This window comes from Triturus cristatus, chromosome 8, assembly GCF_964204655.1.
Source record: "Triturus cristatus chromosome 8, aTriCri1.1, whole genome shotgun sequence".
NCBI classification, from domain to species: Eukaryota; Metazoa; Chordata; class Amphibia; order Caudata; family Salamandridae; genus Triturus; species Triturus cristatus.
The window spans coordinates 330,976,366-331,002,492 of NC_140591.1; the positions used below are offsets into that span (position 1 = coordinate 330,976,366).

At 43.3% G+C, this 26,127-nt stretch overlaps 1 protein-coding gene across 1 annotated transcript in view; it reads left to right on the forward strand.

The window, feature by feature from the left end:
- The first annotated feature begins 7,080 nt into the window (after window positions 1-7,080).
- The window catches only part of PDX1 (pancreatic and duodenal homeobox 1), a 35,433-nt gene continuing 16,386 nt past the window's right edge, over window positions 7,081-26,127 (forward strand). The window contains exon 1 of the mRNA XM_085621632.1: window positions 7,081-7,488. Coding sequence (XP_085477758.1) covers window positions 7,107-7,488 — 382 coding nt within the window. The 5' untranslated portion in view covers window positions 7,081-7,106. The remainder of the gene's footprint in view (window positions 7,489-26,127) is intronic.

The following is a 26,127-nucleotide window of genomic DNA, read 5'->3' on the forward strand; positions in this document are numbered from 1 at the left end:
CTACAGCTCCCAGCTTCCTTAGCGGGCACCTGACGCATTCCACGTGCCTGGAGGCGCTGAAAAGTCCGAGGCTTCCTCCGCGTCGCGGGACGCGTGCGGGCGGAGCCGGACAAAGGGCGGTCCGTCTGTGTCCGTCAGGGTCTGGAAGAGGCTGGGCTGGGCCACCCCCCTTGTCCTGAGCTTAGGTTGGTGAGGAGTTCATGGACGAGAGATCCTATAGTCGCCCGACGACTGTGCCAAATATATTACAAAAGGAACAAGGCATATATTGTTGATATAGGACCCACCTGCTGCTGTGAGACGTGCAGAACCGGAGGTCAGCTCCTGGGGGGGTCTCCCTGTTGCCTCCTCGCACCATCGTGCGGCCAGAGTCTACAGCTCCCAGAGAGCTTTTCGGGCACTTTTACTTTCCCGCCCTGATCGCGCCTGGAGGCACTTCTGAAGTTGAGTTGCTCCCTTCACGCCTGGGAGAAGGGAGAAGGGTGGGGCAGCCTGTTGCAGTTCGGTTAGACCGAGGCTACCCCCCTGACTGTTGCTCTACTTAAGTACGTATTGGACACAGTAATAAGATTGTTTATTTTAATTTGTGATTATTGTTTGGGACATTATTCAAGGAGTATTTGTAAGGCTTAGACACTGCTTTGGTAGTATTTATTTGAGGTTTTTCTACATAGTACTGAGAGTTAAAAGGGTACTATCGTGTACACTAATGGCTAAAAACAAATCAACCATGGATAATTACTTAGTCAAGGTGGTGAGTAAGATTAATAACGATAGAAGGAAATCACTGGGCCTGGAGAGTCTCCCGGAAATATTATCTTCTCCCCCTGACGTTAGTAGTAGCCCAAATGTTGTTGCACCTCTTGTCACTGATGCTTTATTAGTGGAGATTCCTGTAATAACGGCCGTAGACCAGGATGTATTAGATCAGGACCCACCAGATGATTCCATGGTCACTTCAATACTACGCTCTCCTGTTAAGAGAGCGGTAAGGAAGTGTAGGAAAACGCAGTTTAAGCGGGGGGGTGCACCACACAAGCTAATATCTGAATCAGTACAGAGAAGTACTATTGCCCATAAGGAGACCATGACCAACAATTGTGGCATCAATATAGATATGAATTCTGATTTTTTGGGTCATATAGCCAAGGTACTCGAAGCTAAATTAGAAGTTGTTGTATAGCCACTTGTAGAAAAGATCGATTCATTGACAGCTGAAGTGACTAGATTGGGTGGCCTCTTAACCCAAATAATCAATGACCAGAGTCTAATACAGAGGGAGATAGTGGAACAACCTGGAAATGTTGTACAGATGCCGTTGATAGAGAGAGTAAGTACATCTAATTCCAGGGAGATAAGCCGAACGGTCGGCAATACTACTCAGACTAAAGTGGCTTCAACTAGCTCAGTGTGGTCTTCAGTCCCAGTGAGAGAAATACGCTCCCTTAATTTACCACCAGATTGTGAGCCATATGTTGTCGTTCTCTCAAATGTTCCACCCCTAGACTCTTCACTACCTAATTCACGACATGAATCACATGATTCCCTTAAACGAAAAACAATTTCATGGTTGAACAAAAATTGTGGGTTTCCTACAAATTATTCGGACCAGATATTGTCTACTAGACGGGCTTCTTGGATTGGCAACGCTAGGAAAACCTGTAGAGGTGAATGTGTAATTATAAACTTTAGACATCCCCAACATGTTGCGACTGTGTTACTTAGAGCGGCATCACTGGCACTGGGGGAGAATAGTGTGGGTGTGCACCCCTTGGGATATTTTTATAGTCATCTAGGTAGGGTCCCCCTGGTCAGCACTATAAGTAGGCCTCAGAATCCCAGCAGATGCCCGATCTTCCAGATTCCTACTAATAATAGATATCTGGCATTGAGTACATTGGATCAGAATGATTGATTCCTGTCGGTTGGTAATTTTGATTTAGAGGTAACTGCAGACACTCAGGCTGGGAAGTTGAATCCGAGTATCATAGAGTTCGAACAATTAAGGATGGAGGCTCCCACACTATCTTATGATGTTAGATCTAGTTCTGCCTTGACTCGTAAAGTTGTGATAACAGATGAGCTCCCAAATAGTGTAGGAGCTAGCAATGTTAGTCTGGGCGAGGCTGGACAGTGTTGTTTTAAGAGCACTGAGGTAGAGGGAAATATTACTGAAAATAATCCAGTTGATGGAATAAATACCTCAATTAGCCCTGTAGATGGTTCAGCTAGGCATGATAGTTTGGCGAATGTATTTTCACCTTGCCCAGAAGGAAATTTACCTGTAAGATTAACATCATGGAATATAGCAGGTATAGCTAGGAACCTACGGGATGTAGCTTGGTGCTCCTATATTGAGGAGTATGACATCATTCTCCTTCAGGAGACTTGGGCCGTAGAAACGCCCCATAGGCTAGGGTACAAAACATTTTGTTGTGATGCAATCCTGTCAGTAAGAGGGAGAGCGTCAGGGGGGTTGGTGATTTGGGTAAGAGTCACTCTAGAAATAGATGTTACCCAACTGTCGATTTCTTCTCCCGACTTATTGGGATTAAAAATGGTGACCAGGGAAAAAGGTGTCATATATTTAATAAATATGTACAATAGACCACATTCATCTAATAAGGAATCCAAGGTGGTAGAGCTTTTGGATTCTTTTTTAGATACACTAAGACCAAACGCACAGGTAGTAGTCGGAGGGGATTTTAATTGTAAATACGAACCAGTGTCGGGTCTGGATAACTTATTCGATGAGCAGGATATTGCAAATAATGTCCTGTCTCTGGATTCCACTGGGTCAGCTAAAAGCACTATAGCTGCTATTCAGATTTTACAGCTGTCCGTGGCCCATGATTTAAGGGCATGCAATGGCCGTTTCCAGTCCGACAGACCATCGGCTCCAACATTTTGTAAAGGCAACTGTAGGTCACATATAGACTTTATATTGGTCTCTCTGAGCCTATGGTATTTAATAATTGATTTTAAAATAGATCATAGGACAGAGAGTGACCATCTTCCACTTCAATTATGGTTAGACCCTGAGCCTTTTATATCCAAACTATCTGGAGAAGCTATGTTAAATAGCTCTCTTGGGGAACCTCAGGCAACAAATAATAGGCGTGCTCTAAGATGGCCTTATATCCTGGCTAAAGAAGAGACGATGCTAAATATCTATAATACATTTGCTGATACCATTGAAGCATGCCAGATGCCTCTATTGGGCACCCACGGTGTTTTAGATTTGCACTATAAATTGGTAGATGTGCTAACTCCCCTCTTAAGTAAAATTTACAAAAGGGACACGAACCGAAAAGAAAACTATTTAGAGTTAGCTAATCAATGGTATAATAAGGAATGTCGCATAGCTAAGTCACATTTGATTCAGGCTGTCAAATCTAATAACCCGCAGGGTATAAGAGATAGTAGACAGGCATATAATAAAACATTGACCCAAGGAAAAAAAGCTTGGGATGATGCCTTATGGGATGATCTTTTAAATGCGGATAAATTGAGAGATCGGGGCGCTTTTTGGAATTTCATTTCAAAGGGAAATAAAAAGGGCAGATCACCTAAGGATATTTACCTAGATGAAAAAACATGGTGCGACCATTTTTCTAAACTTTATTCAAACGACAATGAGGGGTTGCCCATAGGGGATCAAGAGATCAACCTAGCATTGAGTATTGCTCCCTTGCGATTTAGCTTAGAGGAGACTACCCAGGTATTACATGCCGTCAAAATGGGCAAAGCGCCAGGTCCTGATAAGATCCCCTGTGATTTATTGAAGCATGATGTGGAAGTTTGGGGGCCCTATATTAATTTTTTATGTAACTCCATAGTGGCCGGAACACCAATCCCCGAAACCTGGAAAGGGGCAGAAATCGTAACAATTTTTAAAAAAGGTGATCGTTATGATCCGGGCCATTACCGTCCTATAAGTTTAATAGATCTTTTACAAAAGGTTTTTGCCAGACATATTTTAAATAGACTTTTAGAATGGATAGAGGGGACCCAGATATTAACTAAATCCCAGGCAGGGTTCAGATCAAAAACCAGCACGGTTGATCAGGTATTTAGGTTCACGTGCATCTGCTGGAAATACATTAATATAAGGAAGGGCAGTTTGTACGTGGCATTTATAGACTTGAGAGCCGCTTTTGACCTCGTTCCACGTAATTTGTTGTGGTCCACACTTAAGAATATGGCGGTCCCTGGTGAGTTACTTAAAGAACTCATCAGATTACATACAGGGAATTACGCCAAAGTCAGATGGGGGAAGGGTGGTGAAATCTCAAAGGCCATACCTGTAGGACGGGGTGTGCGCCAAGGCTGTGTGCTGGCGCCTACACTGTTTTCATTACACGTTAATGATATACCTATCTACTTAAGGGACTGTGACCATGACTCCCCGAAGTTAGGAGATGAGGCGATCACGGCATTACTTTTTGCCGATGATACGATTCTCATCTCACAGACTCCAAAGGGTTTACAAAACTTAGTGAATTCCTTCTATAGCTACTGTGTAGGGAAGGGGTTAGAAATAAATTCATCTAAAACAAAATATATGTCCATAAATTCTCAGAAGTCTTTTAGGAAGAATTTGGCCTTAAATAATCAAAAACTAGAGTACGTGGGGAGTTTTAATTATCTAGGAATTATGCTGGATAGTACCCTTTCATGGAAGGGGCAGTTGGAAAAAAGTAAATTATCCTTGAAACAAAATTCTATGCCTATTTTAAAAGTGCACGGCGGTAGCCATTCTAAAGCCATTACGCTGGCTCTTGAGGTATTTAAGGCGAAGGCCCAATCAGCGGCACTTTATGGTGCTGAGGTATGGGGGCATTCCTGTAAAAGCAACTTTGAAAAGGAAGAAAATTATTTTAGGTAGATTGCTTAAAATACCAATTAGAACCCCCCTAGTCCCAGTGTTCCTGGATATTAATCTTAAAAGGACAGACTATCAAGCCATTTTAAGGCCACTGCTGTATTGGGTTAGGTTATGGACAACCCCGGAGTTGATAGAAATAATTCAGATCGATGGATATAAGTAAATTGCATGGTTAAAGCACATTTTCCAGTGGTATAACAGGTTAGGGCTCTCCCATTTATGGGAAGAACCTCAGAACATGACGCCGCCCTTCAAAAAGCTTGTAAAGTCTACTTGCTGGTCTTATGTCAATGGTGAATTATTTCATAGCTCATCGATTGGCACATTGACTCAGAAATGTTTGACTATAAAGGATAATCCTGAATTTGAACAATTCATGGATGAAATAGGACTACCATTAGCAAAAACGTTATATCTGCAATTCAGATATGGGGTCCTACAGACTGCCGCAACTACTTGCAGGTGGGGGGGGTAAAAATGACAGTGATTTGTGTACCCTCTGCTCTCTAAAGGCAAAAGAAGATGATGTCCATCTATTGTTGTTTTGTCCAGTCTATAAAAAAGTTAGGGACCATTGGATCAAACCCTTATGTAAAAACATGGGAGTTGGGTCTTACAAAGAGGCAGAACGTATAATCAAGTCAAATACCTCGCTACTGGTAGTGTTTTGTATAAGTAGGTTTTTATTTAACGTGTACCTCATTAGGAAACAGATTGGTTATAAGTTGTAATGTATTGTTGTGGTCTGCAGTCTTCCTTATCCCTGTTATAGTTAGTATAAAATGCACTGATTCCTTCTTTTAATGTGTTTTAAAAAAATATCTTAAAATCTGGCTTTTTAAATTAATTTAAAAAAATATGTTTTTGATTTTTAAACCAGTAATTGCTCAATCGTTGATGTAGATTAATTGTTGTTCGCCCCACTGTATGTATTAACTTGAATATTTGGTCTGTGTATTTGTATACAATTGTTGGAAATGTCTTTTTATGTACTTCTTGCTTTTATGGCTATATTAGCCGAAATAAAGCTCAAAGCTCAATCTGGAATGATGATCTGATCATTGAAGAAAAGTAGAACCAATCTTACTCCTTATGGATTGTGGCGAGGAGGACAGATTTGGGGGCCATTAATATATTTCTTGCTGGTGATCTGTATTACCTGAAACCTTAGTCCTTCGGTCCACAGGCATATTTCCCTCCCTGCCAAGGTGCTTGTTCATCCATGTCGCTTTAAAATGAGGCAGGGCTGCAGGGGAGAGTGGCTTTGACTAAGGGTAGCGCAGTTCTGCTGCATAGAGCAAGAAGATTTTCGTGTGTACACTGGTATGTCTAGGAGGCAGGGCGCCTCAAAGTATAGACTGTGCTGGGGAGGGCTAAAGTGTCTGATCATGAAGATCGACGGATGAGTCAGTGAATGCTCAAACCTGGCTCTAGGCAGATGCTTCATTTGGGTCCAGTTTTAGGTCCTTTTGGACGGTCAGGCTGAAAACGAGACATGCCTTAATATTTCCTCTGCCTTCCCTCTCACCTGATAGGAGGTGGAAGGGGGGTTGACAGACCGATATACAGATATCTTGATGGGGGAGTACTCGGAACGGAACGTTATGCTAATATTTTTTTTTCAATCAGCATTACACCTTCTCCATGTGCACAAGCATCACTCAGCAGCTTCTTCACAATCAACCCCCCTGGCTTGACCTGTCAATCAATCCTCCTCAATCAAAAAACAGCAGCGTGGTCACTTTGTGTGAAGTCTAGCTGCTGCTCTGCGCTTAACTTTGTCTCAATGAAGACCTGTAACTCCAGAAGTCAGGCACCACCCCTAATGCCAACTCCACTCCTCACTACCTGCATTGCACCGCTCGAATCTCCGCTGGTCTTGGGGTTTGGAGGCGAGCAATATTCCGGTCCCGATTAAATTCCCTCTCCCCTTCTCCACAAGCCTCTGCCCCTGTTCTCGTCGCCACCTCACATATATCCAGGGGCAGTGAAGAACTCCAAGCTGTTCCAGTGTGGGCTCAGTGGGCACCTCACCTGCATGGCCACACTTATCGCACTCATCCCCAGCCCCGCCCAATGACTGGCCGCTGCGAGGTCACGTGGAGTTCGGCGCCCAATAGAGAGTGTTAGCGGGGGCCGAGCATGGCCTGCCCTCAGGTAAGTCAGGCACCTGTCACAGGTGGCCAGCAGAGCCCGGGGAGCGGCGAGCGGCCCCGACATGAACGGCAGCGAGGAGCAGTACTACCCGGGCCCTCACCTCTACAAGGAGCCCTGCGCCTTCCAGCAGCGCGGCCCCGACTACAGCCCCGGGCCGCCGCCTGCCTGCCTCTACATGGGCCAGCGCGCGCAGCAGCACCTGCAGCCGCAGCACTCCGCCTTCCCCGGGACGCTGGGCACGCTGCTGGACCCGGGCAGCCCCCCGGACATCTCCCCCTACGAGGTGCCACCCATCGCCGAAGATCCGGGCCCGCCGCAGCTGCACCACCAGTGCCACGCACACACCCTGCAGCAGGGGGCGCCCTATGCCACGCAGGAGCAGCGCCTACCCTTCCCGTGGATGAAGGCTACCAAGTCACACGCCTGGAAGAGCCAGTGGACGGGTAAGGAGCGGCCGCGGCGCTCAGTGCCTGGAGGCTGTGACTGAGGGTCCGATCTGGACCCTGTCTTCCACGTTCTAGACGGGGCAGGGTATTCAGTTGTCAGGAGAAGAGACAACTTATGTCTACATCTGTATGCGTGCATACACAGAGAGAGCTATCTACGCATCCAGATACAACCAATTAGGCAGTTATCGAATGAAATCGATGTGCCTATGGGGAGAGGGAGATATACAACCCTTTATTCAATTGTCACGGTAAATACGAGAGTATATCTGCGTTTCTATAGACAGCGCGACCGACAAATTCAACTCCTGATTCTATTGTCAGAGAAAATAAAACCGCATATCTACATAGCCATGGATCTGTGCGTATGGAGAGAGATAAATATACAAAGATACAACTAATTATTCAACTATTAGGTGAAATGGCCGAGTCTATAGCAATTTATAGCGAGAGATATATGGACACAACTATTTATTCAATTGGCACACTAGAATCGCAGAGTATCTATATATCTATAGAGAAAGAACCTTAGGTACAACAAGAGCATATCTATGTATCTATTTATCTGTCTATCCATATCTTCATAGATAGATAGATAGATAGATAGATAGATAGATAGATAGATAGATAGATAGATAGATAGATAGATAGATAGATAGATAGATAGATATGCAAAAACAGTTTTCTATGTACATTGCAAATTAACCATAATTACACAGTTGGTGTGTATATTTTTGTAGCAATACTAGGAGAAAGTTCATAATTATAATACATTTTATCATCATCCCTAGTGGCGAACTGGGTTGACACGTTTATACAGATGCTGTAAACAAAAAGTGAAAGTTAATAATCGTGGTGACGATAACAAGAATAAAACTTATACTACGTAGGATGGCTAATTGAGGCAACTCCGGGAGCCCCCCTCCCCATCAGGTTCCGGGCATGTAGTGAACTTCATATGCTGTGGGGTGGTGGCGGGGTAAATACGACTATTCTTTGCCAGTGGAGTTCCCTCGAAGCAGCATAGCACAGGCCCGCAGTGAAGGTGCGTTTGCTACCCAATGCCCAGACTTATTTGCCATTCTGGGGAGTGACCGTGTTTTCAGTTTTTTGCACGAGTAACTTTTCTAAGCGGACGGGACCCCTTTAACACTGCCAGACCAGAGAAGAGCGCGCGGCCCTTGTGTGTACTGCGGCGGCGGCCGCGTGACCGGGAACCGAGTGAAGACGATGACGCGGCTGCGCAGGGTACGGTCTTGAATCTGCGGAGATATAGCCCTCGCGCTGGGCTTGTGTTCGAGCCCTTCGTGGAATATCTGGGTGTACGCGTTTGTGACCCGCCTTAGCCCTTCAGGCAACCTTGAGTTTAGCCTATGTCAGGGTGCCGAGTCGACTTGAAAGTTAGTGATTTAACTGCGAAAGTCGCACGCATAAATTCATGGTTCTTTCGACGACCTTTACTATCTTGTTTAATGCTTAGTGGGACCCCAATAATTCGTCAAACGAATTATCTTTAGACCTCGTCATCTTCTTTTCACTGCTCTCTCTTCAACGCACAGGCACGCACACGTATACTTAACTACTCCACCATATAATGCGATGACTTTCAGACAGTGCATGTGAACAGGGTTAAACTATTGGGGCCCGTGGGCTTATATTCGCACTACAAGTCCTATTACGCTCAGGGCTTTATTCCGAAAGGTCACAAGTTTCAGGAAGTCGCCCTCTATAAAATACATATTCATATGGCCCCAACACGAGCGCGCTCACACAAATACAAACCCGAAAATACTAACACTCAAACCTATATACGTTTGGAAAACAACCGCCTTATTCGAGCATATAGACAGCCACTCTGGCTATTAAAATGTCTTCACTTAAGACCACCGCAATAGGTGTCTAATTTTGTAAGTACATTTTATTTTTGTGCGTGTGTAAAGCGTCTAGTGTGGTGTCCTTTGTTTTTTATCATTTTGATACTACATTCATCATAGTATGTTCACCTGAATGTGGATTCCACTACTGTAAAGGCTCCCTGCCTGCCAGATACTAGGCAGCACTTTCTACTCGACACTTTTCTCCATTATAAAATTCCAATATCGGTGTAAACAACATGCCATGTCAACAAATCGCAAATAATGTTTTAACTATGGGTCACTTTCTCTTAGCAACATTTTCTTGACAACACAGTTCAGCAAACAGAGATTTGCTTCCCGGCATCCCCCATGCTTAGGTATTTGTTTGACATTACCCGCTCTCCCCTATTCTCCACACTTCAATTCCACACAGTGTGTCGGTTGCCGATCTGCCACTGATTCTGTGTATATCGGGAGGGCAGAATGACACAATGGCCCCAAGTGTGAACAGACCAATTAGATGCAATTCATATATCGGACATTCACGTGCAATCGGTTTGTTGAGACTGTTATAAAACAGCTTTAGCACACATTTCTAGCATTCTTTAACTCAAAGGACTCCCGTTTTATAACAATGTGCCTTACAAAGCCCAGTACCTATTCGCACTGAGGTCTAACTCAGAAATATGTACCGTATCGACCTTAATGCCCGTGCGATCGATATCAGATTTCCCGGTGTAGTTATTCATCATGCCATTAAATAATATTACGCTTAAACACGCATTAAATATCTTGCTTTTATTCTTTAAATGATTTGAACATTTATTTTCGTTTATCTTTCCAGACAGAGTAACTGCTTTTAGGCTGGTGGTAACCCCTCTGCACCTCCTGCATTACAGTAATATCAGACCGTGACACGTGTTTCGTTCTCACTGGAGCTCTTCAGAGGAGTATAGCCGGACCCAGACAGGAACAATGCACGAGGCGCAAGTGAATCTAAGCTTTTCGGAGGCTCAGAGTAACACCTCCAGGATACACAACAGACTCTCTGGCAAGCTCACTGTTAGGCTCTGTTAGGCTGGGGCATCCCAGGTGAACGGCACCAGTCCACCAGCGTCACTCCCTATCATTCACTCTCTCTTGTCGCCAATTTCCAATATTTATCGTCACTGAATCAGCAAAATTCCAGTCAAGCTTTAAAACAACACAAGTATCTATCGCTGCACATTTTTTGTTTCCTATATGTAATCAAAGCCCACGTGAAATGTGCAAATTCAGTTCAGGCAGACATTGGGTTCTGAACAGTTAAGTGACACTAGTAGGTCTTAAAATTGTAGGTGTCACATATATGTTTTACATTTTATCTACATCATGGCTCAAAATTCTTAAAGTTGACACACACATTAAAATTATGATATCTCTCTATGCAAAATGTTATTTTGTCCAGACGCTACTTTTGCCCTTAACTAGGTGTTTCTAACTTTTGGTAGATAATGGCTCTAAGGCTCAGAGCATGAACAACATTTTCCTACAGTCACACAATTTAAACAAGCGAGAAAGCTGATACTCAAACCCTTGTCTCTAGTCTGAAAATGAGTCACTGGAGTGGCGTTCCTACCAGTAAACGGAGTGGTTAGTGTCAGCCTAGCTGTCTGCAGCAGGGTGTCCCTTAGCTTTGTCAGTGAAATCCTTGCCGGATGCGGATAAGCACGGGTTCACCGGAAGCCAGGCGCTGGTCGCCGCCGGAAGAGTCCACATCTGCACTCTGAGTTCGGTTGGCGCACAAGTGCTCGGTATCTCACCGCACAATGTTATCGCTTGCTCCCCGGGCACCTTTTTTTGTCACACCTGGAATGCAAATATTTTATTAATCATTCTGTTCAAACAGACGGTTGGAATTGTATATTCTAGCAATATTGCACATGCGATATCCTCTGCCCTTTAACCTTTACAGTGTGCAAAAACACCCAGGAACAGATAGAGACCACAGTTGGCTGTAGTGCACACACGTTGAATAATGGATTGCTTTATTTAACTGGGGAATGTTCACACTGCTGGCTCGTGATGACATTGACATACTAGTCTCTATTGAGTGGCAGCTCGGGCTTCATAAGTGCACAGTACAGTAGTTTACAACATAAAGTAGCCTGTTAGAAGAGCGATTGCAACCTATGTGTTGTAAAATGTGAACAGTGTGGTCGCCCACTCCTTATGGAGTTTAATTTTGGGAATCGCCCTTGAGCCACTATTCTCAATTTGAGTAAATAAGAGTGAATTTTAGAAAGTGTTTTTCTCTTTCTGACACCCCCGGTTTGTTATGCATTGAGCATCCTTATAAATAAACCACGGTGCAACGCATTGCCCGTCTCGAAGTCCAGTGCCCACAGTATTGCTTGGTCTAGCTTTGAACCAGTTCATCGTCTTTCCTTGTTCCCGGATCCCTTGGCACTGTGTCACATTGGCTAAAACTCAATTTGTCCAGGTGCATCAGTTCCCAAGTTCAGACTGTGGTCCCAGCTTACTCAAGAGAATGAAATGCATGTATTCCACACAGGGAGCACCACACAAGCATGGCAATGATTCCTGACCTGACCTGACCACCAGCACCCTACACAGTTGCGACACGTATCCCGGCCACACAAATACCCTGGAAATTTGCCATTTAATTCCTGATGAATTCATTATGTTTTGTAGCAGGATCACATGTCACCTTTTGGCCGCCTTGCAATGCTAATGTTGAGCGGAAACATCAAAGGCTCATGTCCCATGGGTTAGTTGGTAGCATCACTTCCAGGTGGAACAGGGATCTACGTGTTCGATAAGAGACTTGTCAATCCTCAAATATGTGTGTGGGAGGGTCCCAGAAGTGCTTCCCTTAGGAAGGACAGCGGACACGGCTCCCTCTGCATCTAGGATTTTCCTCTAACAAACAGGGGTTTAAGAAGGGTAGTTGGTGTAAAGTGGGAATGCTGGAGTACAGAAGGAGAAACGGAAATAAAGGAGGGGTCTGATAATGAAACAAATGTTGTGGATTTTGTTCTCATAGAAGGGGAGCAGTGGATTGAAGCCCTCCTTGAAGGTCAGGAAGCTGAGGAGGAACCCCAAAGAGTGCCGGAACGTGTTCAAAGTGAGTGCCCTCCTCAGTTTGGGCACTTCCACATTGTGTTACTTCATTTGAACACAGTTGTCTCGACTAGTCTGGTACTACCTGTTCTTACGTTTTCCCTTGGTCGTAAACAGTGGGGATCTACTCGAAATCGATAGCCGTAGCTGTGTACTTCAAAGACTCCATTGTTAGTCGTGGAGATTATAATCTAAGTCTTCGCCACTAAGAGTCAATGGTCTTTTTTCAAGGCTGGTATGAGATCGTCTGATTTCTTTAGATAGCAGTGTAATTGGGTTGTATGATTTTAGATCTGGATCTAAAGAATCTGGATGTCTTTTCTTTGGTAACTGACAAAAACTATTGGACCTATTCACAAAGGTAAATTTACATGAGTAGATCTACTTGCACGTAGATCTACTCCCACCCATAGTTGTAAATCTACACTTTTTTGCTAGCCTTCATTTCTGAGTGGAGATTTAAATCTAGGTATAGATTTAAGAGTTTTGATGCCCTCAAATGAGAGGGTGGAGCCTCTTACAACCCATTTCACAACTTAAATTACTAGCTTCCGCACTCTTGGTGGTGATCTCTGTCACTGGGGCGAAGTTCTCCATATAGCCAAATATAAGGGAAATTATCAAAGCTGGTCATTAAAAAAAAAAGAATATTTTTAATATAAAAAATAAATGTGAATTATTTTAAAATAACTACTATTAACCTAGAACTAATAAAATAAAAAGTTACAACACAATACCTAATATACATTTGTATTACACTTTAATAGAATAATTTAAAAATTGTTTCAATTTATAAATATAATTTTTAGACAACAATTTCAAAACAAAGAACATCATCACTAGCATTATATAATTTCTTTTGTAAGAAACGTGCTTAAAAGTAATTCTTTTAATTCAATTAAAATCATATAGTTTTTTAAATGAGTTTTAAAGTTTGTTAATTTTTAAATTAAATGTATTCAATGTATGAAAAAAATCATACTTGCATATTATCTACATATTAACATATATGTGTAAATATACATGTATTTATATATAATATATATATATATATATACATATATATATATAGATAGATAGATACTTTATAAGTTACATTTAGAATTCATTTATCATAAATTCCTATGGGGTGTTATTCTACACCCCTGCCTCCATTGTGTTCTATGGGAGTTTGTTGCAGTACTAGTAGTTAGCTACGTATGATGTTTGACTGACTCTAACGCTGGCTGGATGTTTGTGAACTACATTTTGCAGTATGTGAAATAATACTACACAAGTTTTGCTCCATAAGTTGCTGTAAACTAATTGGACAGACGGTTGGTCTTGGTGATTTTTACATTTTTTCTCCAATAACGGCTGAATTTCCTTCAACATCAAATGTAGCATCACTGCTAAGATCTAGAGGGCAAAGAAGGGGCTGACATTGCTTTAGGCAACTAGATTATTTGTTTTATTCACAGGGTGGTCCACAGTTCTTTGTGGTGAGTTGAAATCTAGACTGTTATCTGTGCTGATATTGAGCACCATGATTTCTGTCCTGGATCGACTGAGGCACAAAAGTTCTTCGTTAGATAGACACATGTGTTGAATGGAAGTGTGGAGATTTGGGGAGAGCGGGAAATGTAAAACAAAAAGAGCCTGGGAGCTTACCCTTGTTTGCTGAGCTGTAATGTCAAGAAAATGCTGCTGAAAGAAAGTGAACCATAAAACATTGTTTGAGATTTGTTGACACAAAACCTTGTTTACGCCAAAATTGGAATTTTCTAATTGAGAAAAACGTTGAGTAGAAACATAGTATTGCTGCTTAGTATCTGGCAGACTGGGAGCCTTTACTGTAGTAGAATTCACATTCAGGTGAACACCTATGATGGATGTAGTGTCAAAATGCAAAAAACGAAGACCAAAGTCCTAGACGCTCTACACCTGCATCAAAATAAAATGTACCTAGACAAATAGGCACCTGATAAAGGAGTCTTGTGTAATATGATGCCATTTGAACAGCTCATTTTAGAGATGTCTATATGCACAATCAAACATAGTTGTGTGCATGCTTGTATAAGTTTATTTTTTTTGCAGAGTTTTATATAGCGCGAACTTGACACGAATCCAATCAGGTATCAGAGCGCTTTACATAGCACCAGTTACGTTACATGAGGACACACATTCATTTTTTGTTAGGCACGGGGAGATTAAGTGATTTGCCCAGAATCACAGGATGTTCAGCGTCATTACCGAGACTCGAACCCAGTTCCCCAGGTCCGAGGCCGAGCGTCCTAGCCGTTAGGCCAACTCATCTCCCCAATTTCCACTTCCAGTTTCAGTGTTCTCATTTTTTCAGGCCTATATTTGTGTGAGCGTGCCCCTGATGGTTAGGGCCCCTAAATGTGTATTTTTTAAAGGGCGACTTTCTGCAACTTTTGGATTAAAACCCTGAGCACAAAGGGACTCAGATGATCTCCAACACAATGGAACTGAGGTGTTCTCCAGTCTGATGTGGTCATGTTGTGATTCTGTATGTCTTCCAAATATTTGTAAAACTTAAAGTACAGCTGTGTTATCATCTGTGCTAATGCGCCTATGCACATATTGAAAAGGAGTGTAGAAAAAAGATGAAGTAAACACAAGGAAATGATGGACGGAGCACTGAAACTTTTCAGACACTCACCCCCAGTTACAGATCAGGGTTGAATCCATCATCGTTCTATAGCTCCCTTCGCCCCCCAGTTCAGACCCAGCCATATGCAAATCAGTCTTCCCCCTGTTCCTTATAGGAATAGTCCAGCCCGAACTGCCAAGCCAGGTCTTTCCTTGACCGCAAACCAGCATCCTGGGATCGGTTTCGGGGTAACACCCCTCATCAGCCAGGCTAGCTTGAATCTGCTGTCAAAGTGAGCAAGGGGCCCATGTCTTGGCATACCCTGCCAACTTAGGGCGAACAAAGCAAACACAAGGAGATGATGGCCAGAGCACTGAAACCTTTTAGACACTCACCCCGAGTCACAGATCTGGATTGAAGCAAAAAAGACGAATCATGTTGGATGTGACAGTATTGACCTAGGAGGTAGTGGTACTGCCTCAGATTTGCTGGGTTCAGCCAGTAAGAAATAATGCTATTGAGAGCTGTACTTCTGACTCCTGTCCATTTCTGTATCTGAGTGATCCAAATTCAGTGTTATAATCCACTGATAGAGCAGGCCCAGGACTTCGAATGGCTTAAGCTAAAGAAAGTAAAGGTGGACAGTGAAGGTGCAGGAATTCCTTCTTATTGGTCTATACCCCGATTGACAGTCACTGAGGATTAAATGAGATTCTACTAAGTTTTGCAGCTATCGTTTTACATCACTTGTTGGGCTCTTGCTTGTTAAGGGTGCAGTGTTCATGTTTGTGACACAGTCTTTTGGCTCATCTAATCTGCTATAAGTTTCTTCAGCAAGGGGCTGTCAAAGAAAGTTTCTAACGCCTTTTGGAGCTGACTGTTTACAAATGTATTCGGCACCTTCAGGATTTGCGCAGCTCGCTGCTTGCACAGTGCACTCTTTAAAACTGGGCCGCGTGCGCCGTTGCGGCGGACTTTATAATTTATTTAGTGACACACTGACACACTGTGTCCCTAAATAAATTATAAAGGCCGCCGCAGCCGCAACGGGCCACCAGTGCCGAGCGGCCGCCCTAAATATAGTGCCGCCGGGGGCGGTCCGCCCCCACCGCCCCCCCCTAGCTACGCGCCTGTTCAGGAAGCCCAAGGCAAGAACTTCCATGCAATTCTGACGGTATGACAGTGCAGGTCTAAGGCTTTGCAGTAGTATCATCGATTTATAGTTTTATGGGAGGCTGGCAATATTGAAATAATAATTGAATGAAAGTGAGACTCTATACGAGTTGTTTGAAATGTATCATCATATATATGACTCTTGATCTTGATGAAGTTGAGAACTTCACAGGGCTTGGAAGATCAAAAAGGGTCTGTGTTTGACAGACTCTAGTTCCCTAATCTTCTAGAAGATTCTGAATAGCTTGTTGGTTTGGTTTGTTTCACCAACGAAGCAGAAACCGTACTGTGCCTTTTTGGCCCAAGTATTAACCTGACCACATCCCTCATAAGAATTTTGCTTTGGATTGTATTTGCTGTGCCCTCAAGTTCTTCCTCTTGCATTGAAATGTCTACCCTCTGCTCTTCATGGTCACCAGGGATAGGTCCATTCACTACTTCATTGCCTTATTAGCTGTCTCTGAATTTTGAATGTGATTCATGTCACAGCTTCCAGGTCCCCGCATGTTTATCTGCATGTTTTCTAGTAAGCGGATTAGCATTAGGGAGTGGGGAAGCAAAATCTCTGACAAGAAATTCTTGATCTCTGAGAATGACACTTATCGTGTAGTGACTGAAGTGTCAAGGATGTTGGTTTGGTCATGGACAATTTGGGTACGATGTATGTTGATTACGACCATCCATCCGTAACTTTACGAGGCCTCTAAGGCTGGTAATTTTAGGATGAGAGCACCGATCACGGATTTACTTATCTTTTATCTTATTTAGATACATTGCATCAAGAATATAGATATATATAGTTTTAACTTCTTCTTCCAGGGGCAGAATGCAGCTCAGTATCTGAAAATACACAATCCACATCTGAACGCAGTAGAAACCATTTACAAATGGCCAAATTAGTTTTCCACAAGTTGCCCTTTGCAATGTTGTCTCTTGATTTCATCATCATAGAAGGTAGCATTAGTGTTTGCATGAGTGTGATGGTGTGCCCTAAGCTAAGATGCAAGGATTCCTGAAAGTTACATACGCTTGATTGTAGTTTCATAGACTAACATGGGAGAAACAAAAAACATCTCCGAGAGTAAGTGCAAAATCTCACCCATCCAGCAAATGTACCATGATTTTTCGCATACCCCTTGCAAAGAAAATGAGTGTTATTTACATTTTTCTTTCTCTGCTTTGTTAATGCAGATCTTGCCAAAGCTCCGCAACCGATCTCCACACCGATCGGTGTTTGTTGTTGTTGACAAAGAACCACGTGGAATTTGTGGTCTTAAATATTTCAATCACCAAACTGCCATCTTCACCTGATACTGAGCTGTAAAATAATGTTTTCTGTCTGAGACTATGGGCCTGATTTCAAAACGCATCTGAGTTGAACATACGCATTCATGTGGCCTAGTTAACGGATGCAAGGATGTCACCAAAGGTGGCCTTGCACATGGAAATCTGTGCAGTTAATGCCAGATGGGTTCTCTGGGTGCAGATGGAGGGTTGCTGGAGGAGGGCACTGGCGCTCATGTTTGTGGAAAGGGGCTTTTCTTCTCATCCTAAGACCCTACCTCAGGTCAACAACGAGAAAGGCTGAAAAGGGAGGAAACAAACGATAGGAAAATGGTGACATCCGGTGAAAACAGAGACAAAAAAGCCAACATGAGTGACACAAAGAGACAGGAAGAGGGATGTTGGAAGGAAGAGACATGGGAAGGATTCTTGGAGATCAGCAACTCCAGCATTTAGCAGCACAACAGTGGGCTCCTAAGAAAATATGTAAATCTTGGAGTTCCTGCACCTTTTTAAAAAATTTTTTTTTACATTAGGCACTACCTGGTGCAATATTTGCCCACCAATATGTAGTAATATTCAGGAGTAAATCTATGCAGATTTGCAGAGTATTCCAAGACTACCTGGAAACTTTTCAATCACTTGCGTTTTCAATACTAGCAAACTTTATTCTGAACACATCTCGCCCTGGAAATGATAAGAGGTTTACCCCTACAAAGAGCAGAGGTAAATCCCTTTCAGGGTTGGAACTGGAATATAGCAACAGCAAATGCGGTTTATCGTGTAGTTTGGTAGGTTTTGTCACTGGAAAAATATAATATGAGTGAGTGGCAAAAAAAAGTGCCACTACACAAATTCGATGACATTTTATTTTGCACGGTTTTCCGTAATGTGGAAGTTTGCATAGTTCAAAGAGTACATTATTCAGAGATGTTACTCGGGCGTACTCCTGGAAACTAGAGACTGCTGATGGTTTCCACGCGCACTACTTGAAACTTTTGTGCATTCTCAAAACAGAAATCTTAATCCATGCGAGATTGTAAACCTGCAGGTGCAGAGCTCCGATGTTTTCCCGCGCTGCTGTTACCTCAGTGCACTATACCCTATACCCTTGGCCTTATGTTGTAGTAAAGTCATGAAGGTGTTGTGTCTGTAATCTAATACACCCCAGTTAGCGCCCTTCGCGTGCGTGTGGTGCGTGCATCTCATTATTCAGATTGTCACGTGACTTTGGCAACTGATAAATTCAACAGAATGTCCCGTGAAAATGTAAAATACAGTTTTTCCGAAGGAGCAACGTAAGAAAAGTCGGTTTTTGATTTTACCAATACTTTCTCAATATGTTTTTAATTTAAAAAAAAATCGTGAAAGGAGCACCGTCATACAATCAACATAAAATATATTATAAAATCACATAAAAAGAATCACATCGAAGGAACAGCTGTGAAAGGTACTAGACAGATTGGAGCTGAAATTGCGTGCATTCAAAAGGGGCCTGGTTCCACTAGATTCGGCAGTCCGTATATCAAATTTACATTTGCTTATAGTGCACGCACGTTGGAGAAAATACATTTGTATTTGAAAATGTTGCTGAATATTTGGCGACGTCAGGTCTCCTTGAAATATAAACGAACGACAGACCCGTGGAGCTTTTGCGTTATTGTGTTCCTCGCACTTTTCCTTCAATATTTTGAATGTGCAATTGTTTTTTGTTTTATAGTCGTGAATGTTCTCGCTCAGTCGCCGCCACCTCGCCAGTCCTCATTGGATAGATGAATAAAACCCTCAGGACTGGGCAGGTTCCAGCCACCTCTTTAATTCCAATCTTTTACCTCAGATCTGTGACATCTTTCATTTATTTCCAAACTGCGTGTGTCTGCCGTGTTGTCACTAGGTTCTAATTTACGGCGGGTACCTTTTTCCACATTTCCCTTTCTGAGCACTTAACAACGCTCTCAACTACAACTGTCTTCTATTTATTAACAAAAAAGCCCATTATTTCTCCCAGAGGAGCAACACGGCATATAACATAGCGGCATTTCATTCCCTAGATTTAAGTCAGATTTAACGTACGTCGGTAGTATTGAAGGTGGATAATTAGATTTTCTTTGCCGCAGGTGCGAGAGAGCACAGGTGTCAATGTTGCTTGAACGGTCGCGCGCTGACTGCCCCTGCCCTCCACCTCCCCTCATCTTCTTCCATACAGACATGGAATTATGAATTGTCCTCCCATCAGGCTGTGCGCCCGGCAGCCATTACTTCCTACCCCTTGGTCCAGGTGTTGAATTCTCCTCACTCTTTGGATAGATGGGGCAGCCTTGACCCTCGTTCCAACCGGAGCAAATGGTGTACATTTATAGCTAGGCATTAATGTAGTATTACTGCTCCTGAAGCCAGTTTGTGACCTCCCTGCTGAAAATTGAAACCAACCAGTTATACAGACATTCGAGGTGACCAGTTACACATGGTTTCTACTGGATCCAGTGGTAGCATGAAGGCTTTCGACTTTGGCTTTTATGTACCCAGTTGAAAAGTCAACTGAGAGTGTACTGTCTACATGCTGTCTCTAAATATGAATGCACGTGCTTGTCGGTATCTTTGGAGCAAAACCAAGCGAGTGCACAGCATGCCCCTGCTCTTCATTGTAAGCAAGCAACACACAAGTGCAGAAGCAGATCTTGACAGCAGAGAAAGGGTTAATCTCATCTCACAGCTGTCTGGTAGGAGGTCTGGCCTCGGGGTTAGAGTTGCCAACCTTGCACCTGGAGAAGCACATTTGAGTACCTGCCTCTGTTCAATGCTTGTGATTGTGAGCAAATGTCTTAATCTTCCATCATCTAAAAATGTGTAAAGTCTGTTTATATTGTGATGGCCTCTGGGCAAATTCGCACTACATAACACAAAAAGAAATTGGGCAGGTATGCGCAAACCCCTTTCGGTGTTAAGTTAAATGTTTTTTGGATAACTTTTATTAAGTTAATTACTAACTTCTAGGAGTTAAGGGGTGGGCTTGACATGCCGATGGATGTTGATTTGTAGTCATGGTGTGTATCTGACTAGTGCTCAACTCAGGGTTTCTTTTTCATTGCACTGTCCTCCAGTTTGATTGTGTCCTGGCTCCTTGTGTTCTGTTGCCTCCAGGAGATCTTTAGTTTATGGGCAGCTTGGGAGCTGCGATATTTGTTCAGGGGATTGCTAAAGCTGTTGTGGGCTGGTAGGTCCTCAGGGAGGGAGATGTAGTCCAGATCTCTTCAGTCCTCTGATGAAACGTGCAGTGGCATGGAGAACACTCCTGGGCGTGGCCTAGATGGAATCTGGAACACCTCAGAGCTGGATATCTCCACAAGCGCCAGGGCTTGAGCAGTTGCTCTGAATTCTGTTTTGGGACAGTGTGGTTTAACTTCGAATGGGGTAAGAATTGACAAAACTCTTTTTAAGTTTTTTTTTTATGTTGTTCGTTATAAAACAGGCCAAAGTCAATGGCAAAGGCAAGTGTTTTGTACATAGGATGAGATGACACCAGTCCTTCCAAGTTCAAATTGGGGAGTAACTCCAGGATTTAGTTTCATTGATGTCATCGGGGAGGGGAATGCATGTCACCTTGGTTTGTTCACTTTCAGGTGTGTGGCCAGCCTTCATGCTTGCGACATAGTGAGGCATTTTTTATTGCAGTCAATGTCTATGGCTGTGCGAACCGCCTGGATTTTCCCTTAGGAAATGTTCTTTATTCATAACTCCAAAACTGCTGTACTAAGGTCCACCAACGTTTTATGGTAAAATGATCTTTCCCACGTTCTTTCTGTAACTTACCTGCAATCGGCCGTATGCCGCATTTTGCAACCCCCCACCCTGCCCGTCCTCCGCCCCACGTCACTGCCCCGGTAACACGCCCTATACGGGCCGTGGCTGGATCAGGTTCAGTACTTTAGGGCTTTTCTCAGGTCTCAGACAGCAGTTTCATTCCCCTTTTGATGTTCCACAGGTCCATGAGTGTTCTCAGGTGGGTGACTAGAGATTGCACATTTATGTCTGGCTCAAGCCCAATGAGATAAGTTTCCCAGTGCCAACCGTACCCTCTTTTTGCATTTTAAAGATGGTTTAAGTCATCAACCATACTAAACGTGGACTCTGAGGGCTGGGGTTTGAGTAAGGAGTATACTATGGTAATCCTACTGTCTACCCACATCTAACAATGATATCTTGTTTTCGGCAGTCCCTCTACCCACAACAACCTCAGAGACAGAAGTAAGACAAAGCTGAAATTTCAGTAATCAGACAGTAGGTACATACAAATTGTTTTGACCCTCTGTTACCCTCCTTTAAAGTGTGCCAAAATGTCATATAAAAAGTCCAAGCAGACCTGTCAAGCAGGCCTTGACAGCCCAGCAGGATCTGACACTGTGATGCCAACAAGAACCCTTCTGTGAGGGTGGCCGGTCTGGCTGGGGCACGATAAAAGGGTGTAGATCTGGGTGTATTCTACATCTGCTTGTTATGTGTATTTTTACAGCCCGCTATCACCCGCAAGGGTATCCTGGCACTGAGCAGGTGTGTGTGCCTAGCCAAGCCTATGGTAGGTTGGTTAATTGAAAAGCCAGGTCTTCAGCTTCTTGCGGAATTCAATAATAGAGGAGGAGGCTCTGATGTGGAATAAGAGGCCTTTCCATGCTTTAGGAGTGATGTAAGCAACTGCCCATCCTCTCGGCCTGGCTCTGTGTATCCGTGGGATCTGTGCTAGTAGCAGTCCTAAGGAACAGAGGTGTGTCGGTGGTTGGTGAAAGGAGATGTGTGTATTCAGGTAGGTGGGGCCTGAGTTGTGTAGTGCCTTAAATGTGTGTCTGAGAAGTTTGAATTGTGGACATTTGTATATCGGGAGCCCGTGGGGCTCCCTTAGGTTTGGTGTGATGTGAGTTCTGTACGGGAGTTTGAAGATAAGCCTGGGTGCTGAGTTCTGGATGGTTTGTAGTCTTTTAGTGACTTGCCTGGTGAGCCTGGCATAAAGGGTGCTCTCATAGTCCAACTTGCTGGTGTCTATGGTGTGAGTGACAGTTTTTCTAGTGTTGCTTGTGAGCCAATTGAAGATCTTCCTAAGCATCTTCAGGGTGTGGAAGCAGGATGCAGTAACAGCGTTGACTTGACCAGTCATGCCCAGTCTGCTTTTGATACTTATTCTGAGGTTCCTGGCATGGGTTCTGGGTGTGGGTTCGAGTTCCGCTGGCCACCAGTTCGAGTTCAATGGTGAGGTGTTCTTGCCGAAGATCACTACTTATGTCTTGTCGGTGTTGAGCTTAAGATAGTTGGTTTTCATCCAGTTAGCGATTTCGGTCATGCACTCAGTGAACTTGTTTCATGTATTTGGGGTTTTGTCCGAGAGGTATATGATGAGTTGCATGTCATTGGTGTGGGAAAGGATGTTGATGTTGTGTGCCCAGATGATGTGGCCAGTGAGATCGTGTATGCGTTGAAGAGGATGGAGCTGAGCGATGAAACTTGTGGCACTCTGTAGATGAGTTTGCTGGCTTCTGAGGAGTAAGGTGCCAGACTGACAGCTTGTATTCTATCTGTGAAGGAGCCGATCCAGAAGGGAGTTGGTATATGGATTCCAATCTCATGCAGGCCCCAGATGTGGATAGGGTGTGAGACTGTGTCAAAAGCTACAGAGGGGTCCAGAAAAATTAGGGCGGCCATGTCTCCTCTGTCGAGGATCATGTTGATGTCGGTGGTGTTGCCAATAAGTGCTGCTTCTTTTGGGCCTGAATGCTGACTGCATGGCGTCAAGGAGCTGGTGGTTGGTGAAGTGGTTGAGGAGGCATCAGTTGATTAGTTTCTCTAAGAATTGTGCTGAGTGTTGTAGGAGAGAGATGGGTCTGTAGTTGAAAAGCGTAGTTGGGTCAGCGGATGGATTTTTGAGCAGGGGCATGGTGGTGGCATGTTTCAAATTGCCCAAACATGTGGCTGAGTTGGTGGAGGCATTGAGGATGTGTGTTTGTTAGTGCTTTCCTGATCAGTAGGAGTCCATTGCTAAAGGCCTGTTGGGGTGAGATGGAGCCCCCAAGTGGTTGGTCTTTATGGTAGCCACAATTTTAATGGTGGTGATGGCAGGCCATGAGGTCAAGATTAGTTCTTTGGCCATGGTGGGAAGCTGAGCTGAAACAGTGACAGGGTCCCTATGGTATAGCCAACACTGCAATGTTTGAAAGTATTTTCTCTGTAAGGACATGTTAAACATTAAACTGTTACATGTCCTACTTTTAGATACTATGCACCCTGCCTTAATGGTCAGTAGGGCTCACTTAGGGGTGACTTATAAATATTTAAGAGGTGTATTTAAGGCTGTCAAAAGGGGTTATTATGACAGGTAGAATTTGTAGTTTAAAACCTGCATAGCCGGGCTACTGGTGGCAGTCCTAGATTTATGCTTGCATTCTCACTGCAGTGGCTGGCACAATAGGTGCTGCAGTACACTTGTGGCATTTAACATACAGGCCCTGGAAACACCTTGATACAATACATTAAGGACTTATAGGTAAGTCAAATAAACCAATCAGGTGTATAGCAGTTTCATCATGTTGGAGGGAACAGCACAAGCACTTTACCCATGGAGGTAAAGTGCATAGAGTTCTATAGCCAGCAACAATAGATTTAATCAAAGAGGCAAAAATAATCTGGGGTAGCCCTGCAGAAAGGGCTTATATCCAACAGCAAAATGTACAAGTATGGAGTAATTTCACACACACCTCCTCGCCTTGCCCAAAGGGTGGTTCACATATGCTCCCCTCCACTCTACTTTGCAAAGTGCGCTGGAAGATTACCTTAAAAAAGGGGAACTTGGCAGCTCAATGCTGCCTTGGTGCCTTTAACTCCCACCCATCCATGCCCAGTAGAGGGGTATTTTGCATCCTGTCACCTTACGCAAGGTTGGAGAGAATGTACACCCTTCCCCCAGCTTGAACAATGATGGGAGGATGCTGATTACATCCAAGCCCCACATTGTTGAAATATGGAAGTGGTGGATTTCCAGTGTCTGCACTCCTACCTTGTGCACGTGTAGAGTGTAAAATAATAAATAACACACCCTGCTCTACCAAAGGGCAATGGGGTAGGGTTCAACTGCAGGCACATGCTAGGGCAGCTAACAGATGCCCCATCACCCCAGCACATTTACTGTGAGCATTAAGGGCCATTCTTCAGCGTCAAAGAAATGAGGGTGATGAAGGCTAAGGACTAGCATTGGGTATAACTTGCGCTGTTTGCAGTAGCATGATTACAAAAGATTCTGCAGAATTACGTGAGGACTGTAACCCTGCATTTAGCACTATTTTCTGAATGCAAAATCCATGTCCTAAATGAACTCAAAGGGGCATTTTGTGCCAAGATATTAGTGGTAAATGTAGCAGAACAGAAGTAGCCAGCAGCGGCTTGTGCTCTGTTCTCGTGCTCTTACGGAGGCATTTTTGCCAGAAATTACACTAAATTTTGCTAGTGGTCATGACTGTGTAATTTTTGGTAATTTTTTCAAGAGTAACACAAACATCAAAATTACTTGATTACTCTATCAGAATTACAATTTTGCTTAGACCTAGTGAGGGCGGCCAACAGTCGTCCTGTCATCAAATTGTGAAAAATGGTGCAGGAAAACTGATAGTTATGAATGGTTGTGACAGTTTTCTGCTGTCTGATTTGCAAATGCACACAGTGCAGTGGTGCAGATGTTATCTGCCTTGGGGGTCTACTTAATGTCACCATTTACCCATAGAAAAGGCGGAACTATGCAAAAATATACCCACACTAGCTCCAGATGGAAGAGGGTTAAGGGTCAGGAAGCAGTTCCTTCTGCACCCTCCAAAAAATGAGAATCAAGGAGGGAGGTAACCAATGACAATTGTTGCGGCACCGTGTTTGCAGTAGCAAATAGGACCTATTGTAAATCATGCTGGAGTAGAATATTTTAATAAATTTACACCTATACAAATTATTTTCATTTCCGAAAAGAACACTAAAATGAAAGGGGAGTTACATTTGACAGGAGGTAATAGTTACCATATCATAATAGCTCAACAGTCATGACATTTTCAATTTAAGGTACTATCTTAACCTTAGCAACCTCTCTGCACTGTTCTCACTCAACCTTACACTTTCTCCTAACCTGAAACATATTTTTACACATGCAATACCACATTGATAATTCACAATATCACAAAATACATCTATAATGAAAACACATGGCTATCGACATTCTTAAAAGGCAAAAAAGTGTAATAACACAATGCAGCCCAGAAAGTGCTGAAAAACCTGGCCATATAAAAAGCAGGTTAGAGAATATGGTTCCATCTATAACTACAACAAAACAAATAGTGCTAAAGCTAATACATCTGGCTGTGGCAAGCTGTTACGATACTAAGTTTTTCTTTTGCTGGCATATGCGGGAAAAATAAAAAATAAACGTTAAGTAATAAAAATGCATCTAAATTTAATAGAACAGCAGGGGTGCTTCCTAAAAGGCAAGTATAACTATAACCATTAGAGCAATCATTTTTTGTTCTAATGCATATCAGAGGAAAAATGTACTGTTAACTTTGAATAACTATAACCAGAGGACACAGT